Here is a 5,188-nt window from a genome sequence, read left to right as displayed (position 1 = left end):
GGTGTGACAAGGGACAGAGCGAGCGCGGTGCCAAACCCTTAACAAGGAGCAGGTTGACAGTCAGCCGATGACGGTGGGGCAGGAGCCTTGAAGGTGGTACAGTCACAGCTGCGATTCCGAGGAGCATGGTGACACTGGGGCTCAAGGTCAATGTCCAGCCCCCAGCCTGAGCCCACGTGATGGGAGCACAGGCACCCAATGCAGCTTAGAGGTTGTGCCGTGCACAGAGCTCCACGTTCAGGTAGGTGCCACTCATACTGCAGACATTGTATCTAACGTAATGACTTCCCCACAGTGGAAGTAACTTGTCTTGAAGAAAATGTGCCTTTTTCTAAAAGCACTAAAATACCGTGTGGGCGGATGGTGCCCTGGATGGGGGCCTGAGCACCTCCACCTGAGATGCATGCAAGAGGAACATCGCAGGGAAGATGCAGGCTTCCGTTAGGGCCAGAGCAGGTCAGAGACCAAGGGGCTGATAAGCCGTCTCTTTGGCATGGGTCAGGCGGTTTCGGTGGGAATCCCGGAAGGGCCAGGAGGGTGCAGAGGGAAGTCGGGCAAGGGGGAGGAAGCAGAGAGGAAAGTGGAGGTGAGAATCTGGGAGAAGAGGGAGGACTTGGGGCCCTATGTCTTGGTGGTGACTAAGAGTGACAGGGACGCAGTGGGGAAAGGTGACTTTCTCAAGGTTTGCAAAGATAGAGTCATGGTGGTTGCTCAGTGGGGGAATAGGCAGGGGTCTGGGGCGGCTGGAGCTGGAGCTGGCAGAAGCCCTGAGCTCTCCAGACCCTGAGGACCCAGGGTTTCCGATTCCACGCATCTCTGGGTTTCTGGCTGCTCAAGCCGTGCTGGACAGATTGGTGGCTCCTGGAAGTCCCCCAGAGTAGGGAGTTTATGATCCCCTCTTTCCTCCACATTCCCCTTCTGTGTTGTGTGTCTCATCTCCACTTCTCTTTTCTCTCTTTGGGTCCCATGCACAGAGTCTTTTCCCCGGAGTATCTTATCCTGGGCATAGGCTGGCTTACAGGTACCATCTTTTAGGCAACACAGACAGTTCCCATGGAAGAAAAACATGACACACTTCAGGCTTTGCTGAAACGAACTTGTTACTTCTACACTCATCTGGGGCCGTTCCGTTTACCTGGACAGCTTCATCTCCACGAAGAGCAGCCCCCTCCCCAAAACAGAGACAAGGAGGTACAGACAGGGGCTGAGAGAGGGGTCTGCAGCCCTGAAGGAGGGTCTCCTGCCTTCCTCGGAGACCCTCCCATTCCTGGAGGAGGGGTCTTCTCTCTGTCCGCGGCTGGCCCGGTCATTTCCCCCAGTAGCCTTGGGCCCAATATTTTAAAACTCCTGTGGTAGCCAAGTACTTTATCAGGAGAAATACATGACTTCTCCCTTCCTGGGTGGGACCCTGTGAGTACCCAGCGCCACACGCGCACGTGGCCCGTCTTCCATGTTGGCATCCTGGCATGACCTGGCTCCCTGCCTGGGTCGGGGGGAGCCCGGCTGTGCCCGGGGAGCCCAGAGACCTGCTCTGTCACCACTTGGCACTTCAGCCAAGCTACCTCAGCTCCTTCTCCTAACAAAGGTTCCAAAGTGTCAGTGCCACGGGGAGAGAGGGGGTTATCTTGCTTACTGAGCAAACAGAGAGAAGCTTATAAAACAACCCCCCGCAGTGGGGAGCGTGCACTCTTCCGGCGGCCCTGGAATGCAGCGGAGCGTGGGCATGGGGGTCCGCTGCACCCGGCTCCTGGCTGCGCTCCTTCTGCTAGGGCTGTGTGCCCTGGGGGGGGCCCAGAAACCTGGTAAGCGAGGGCTCAGGTCCTCGAGGGGCTGTGGGGACCATTCGGACCAGCGAGCCTGGGGAGGCCTCTAGGGCCCCGAGCGCAGGGAGGGCGTGAGAGGTCCTTGTTTTCTGCCCCTCGGGGTGTCTCTGTTCATGTTAGTTTCCCTCAGAGAGAAAACGCAGGGGATGAGTTAACTTGAGAAGGGAAGCAGGTGGGAAGGTGTCCTGAGGTTTGGGACGCGAGCCACACAGCCGGCTCCTGTGTGCGTCCCCCCGCTTCCCCGCCACTCAGGAAGGGCAGCAGGGGGGCACTGGAGGGGGGTGAGACCTCCCAGGAGGACCCCCTTCAGGATCAGTAGGTTGGCCTCAGGCTCAGGTGGGCGGGGGCTCCAGGAGAGGCTGGGTGGGAGGCCCACTAAGGGCTCCTGGGGGTCCGGCCTTGCCCACTTTCATCCCGACCTGGGCCTGAGTGCATCTGTCCACTCTCTTGCCAGAAGGTTTTATTTTTAAACTAAGAAAACCCTTTCAGCTAAGCCCTGTCAGTTCCTCTGAAGGACACTGGCTGGTTCAAATACGACCAAGATAAGACGGCCTTTCCCAGGGTGGGAGTGGCACTGCTGGGGGGTCCCGGATGCGCCCGGGGGCTGGGGGCAGGTGTGGGGGGCTGGCTGAGCCAGGGCCTCTCTGCAGATCCCTGCCAATGCTCACGCGTGAGCACCAAGAACAGGTTGAACTGCGGCTTCCCGGGCATCTCCAGTGACCAGTGCTTCTCCGCCAGCTGCTGCTTCGACTCCAGCATCCCCGGGGTCCCCTGGTGTTTCAAGCCCCTCCCCAAGCAAGGTAACATCCAGGAGAGCTGGGACCTCCTCCTGTGCCCCGGGTGGCAGCCCGGGACCTGGCTTCTTAGGGCTCCAACACCACCTGGGCCAGCCCCAGGGAAGGGGAAACGTGCGCCCACCCCTATGTCCACACTGGACCCCAAGGGGAGCCTTGTTGGAATCCGTTTTACAGTATTTGAAGAAAAAACAATTCTGAGGCCCCTCTTCGCTGTGGCTCCTGAGAAGCTTCTAAGGGCCATGAGGCATTAAGATCAGGGCATTATTAACACAGCTGCAAACAGACCCTGAATGTTAAGAAATTCACTTAAGTCTTCTTGAGTTGCCTTTTGAGAGTGAGTTTTGTGCCTGTGCATACTATCAATTTAGAAAGTCCCCGACTCCAAAGCATGCACACAAAAAAGTCTGTGTGCGAAACTGATCCATGTGTATAGAACTGAGTACTCTGGCCTCCCGTCCACAGCCCCCGAGGCTGCCGGTCAGAGGCTCCCGGGCTCCGGGGGTAACAGGCCCGATGGCTGGCTGTTGGCTGGTTGTAGCCAGGGCTCTCCCGGTAGTGGGAGCATCGCTGGGTTTCAATTCTTTGGTCTAATGCTTTACATCCTTAAAGGGTCCCCACAGGAGGTACAGTGGGCCACCCCGCTTTACAGAGCAATGTCAAGTCCAGGGAGGTGAGACGATCTTCCCTCCAGACCTTCTGACTTTTGGCATCAGGAGGAAGGGGTGCCCACCTGCTGGCGCCCACTCTTAGCCCAGGGGTGACAGTCTCAGAAGCCCCTCATGCTACCCCGAGCCTGTGAGCCCAGCGGCGCTCCCCTGGGAGGATGGAATGGACATGTCTGGTTAGCTAGCTGGCCTAACTGAGTCCCCTTGTCGTCCCCAAATCCGGTGGCACGCGGCAGAGTCGGAGGAGTGTGTCATGGAGGCCTCAGCGCGCGAGAACTGCGGCTACCCAGGCATCAGCCCCGAGGAGTGCGGCTCTAGGAAGTGCTGCTTCTCCGACGCCATCCCCCAAGTGCCCTGGTGCTTCTTCCCGCTCTCCGTGCAAGGTAATGTCCAGTTCCTGGACAAGGATGGTTCTCGAGGGCAGTGGGAGCTGGGGCAGAGGAGGTCCTAGGCTGGGCAGGATGCCTGATGCCATCCCGGCCAGGCCCCTGGACCCAGTGGGTGACCAGTTCAGGAAAAAGTGTCCTCGTGTAGGAAGCCACCTCTATTGTGAACCAGCTCAAAAGGCAATTCCAGAATGTTCTCAACAACGACAGCTTCTTTTTAATAAGTTAAGCCCTCCAGCCTTCCCACTGTGGCTTTTGGATGGTTGCAGAAAGCATCCCTTTCTCAGCGCACCCCCAGGTCCCAGCACAGTGGGGTGGTGTCACTATTTTGGGTGCTTTGAATGCCACGTGCTGTGCTGGGCACAGTGAGAGGGACCCAGAGTGAAGCAGATGTGGTCTCTTCTCTCGTGGACCCCGCAGTTCTCTCCCGTGACCACGAGTGACAGGTCCTGTCCCAGCGCCAGTCCCAAGAGAGCCCATCTCCCCTCCCCCGCCACCCCTCAGTTACAGTGTGTCCCTGACACTGAGTTTGATAAGATCAAGGAAAGACCGGGTATTCCAAAAGGTGGTGAGAACGCACTGATCCTTGAAGGACGCCTCTTCCCATTTTGAGAAAATCAGTGTGCTCTGAAGAGCATGGCCTTTACTTTCAGAAATTTCCAAGTGAGTTTTTTGTGTGACCTAAGTGTCTACCTGGAAAATTACCAGTTATCTGGGGAGAATGGACTCCCAGAGGGCATCTGGCCCCAGGGGCCTGTGCCCCGCAGGCAGCTCCTTCTCCAGCAGGGACGGCTGGACTAAGGGCTATAGTCCCGTGAACCCACGGGGCCTTCTAGCTCAGGCACCCTGGCTCTCTGACGTGCTCACCAACAATGTCACGTTTAAATTTCTAGACTGTCACTATTAAGAGGCAGTGGCTTCAGAGAACCCCTCAGGCTCCTTGGATATCCTGAAACTAAAGAAGAACATGCACCGTCTTATGGTTTCAGATTTCATGTTTCCCGAATTCCTGGGTTTTCTTAATTTGCTTTTTATCCTTTTCAATGGCTTCACATGCAATTTCTTCAAATAAAGAAAACACTTAAAATGTGCTAAATTTCATTTTGGCTTCATTGACACAGAGGTGGCAATAGCAGTGTGTGTGTGTGTGTGTGAGAGAGAGAGAGAGAGAGAGAGAGAGAGAGGGAGAGAGGGAGAGAGAGAGAGAAAGGTTGAGAGTACGAGTGTGTGTATAATTTTAAGATTCTTTCATTTGCCAGAAGAGCAAGAATTCATCTAATACGTTCAGGCTACTCTGACCGTGAAAAAGTATTGCATGTAAGGAATTTCAGAATCCATGATCCCTTTATAACTCTCGTACTAAATCACTATTAAAATTCAAATGATTTTACCCCAAAAAACATACTAAAAATTATATGCTGCTCTTGGTGCAACGTATAATTTCAGATCGCAATCACAAAACGGCTTTGCTTTTGCAAATGCATCGCAGACCACGTGCTTTTGAAACTCGTGCCAGG

General features: G+C 55.5%; 1 protein-coding gene across 1 annotated transcript; it reads left to right on the top strand.

Moving 5' to 3' along the window:
* Positions 1–1,723: 1,723 nt before the first annotated feature.
* Positions 1,724–4,849, top strand: LOC101339180 (trefoil factor 2). The gene is made up of 4 exons (XM_033856387.2): positions 1,724–1,802; positions 2,474–2,623; positions 3,522–3,668; positions 4,565–4,849. Exons 1-4 carry the CDS (start codon positions 1,724–1,726, stop codon positions 4,576–4,578), a joined length of 390 nt encoding a protein of 129 aa, XP_033712278.1. The 3' UTR covers positions 4,579–4,849.
* The last annotated feature ends 339 nt before the right edge of the window (positions 4,850–5,188 follow it).

This window comes from Tursiops truncatus, chromosome 4, assembly GCF_011762595.2.
Source record: "Tursiops truncatus isolate mTurTru1 chromosome 4, mTurTru1.mat.Y, whole genome shotgun sequence".
In the NCBI taxonomy this organism is placed as follows: Eukaryota; Metazoa; Chordata; class Mammalia; order Artiodactyla; family Delphinidae; genus Tursiops; species Tursiops truncatus.
This window is presented reverse-complemented; position numbering and strand designations above follow the sequence as displayed.

Excerpts from the sequence above, each read along its gene's own strand:
- LOC101339180 (XM_033856387.2), top strand. The coding sequence starts at position 1,724 with ATGGGGGTCCGCTGCACCCGGCTCCTGGCTGCGCTCCTTCTGCTAGGG. Across the intron at positions 1,803-2,473 it reads GGGGGGGGCCCAGAAACCTG|ATCCCTGCCAATGCTCACGC; the intron begins GTAAGCGAGGGC and ends GCCTCTCTGCAG. Across the intron at positions 2,624-3,521 it reads CAAGCCCCTCCCCAAGCAAG|AGTCGGAGGAGTGTGTCATG; the intron begins GTAACATCCAGG and ends GGCACGCGGCAG.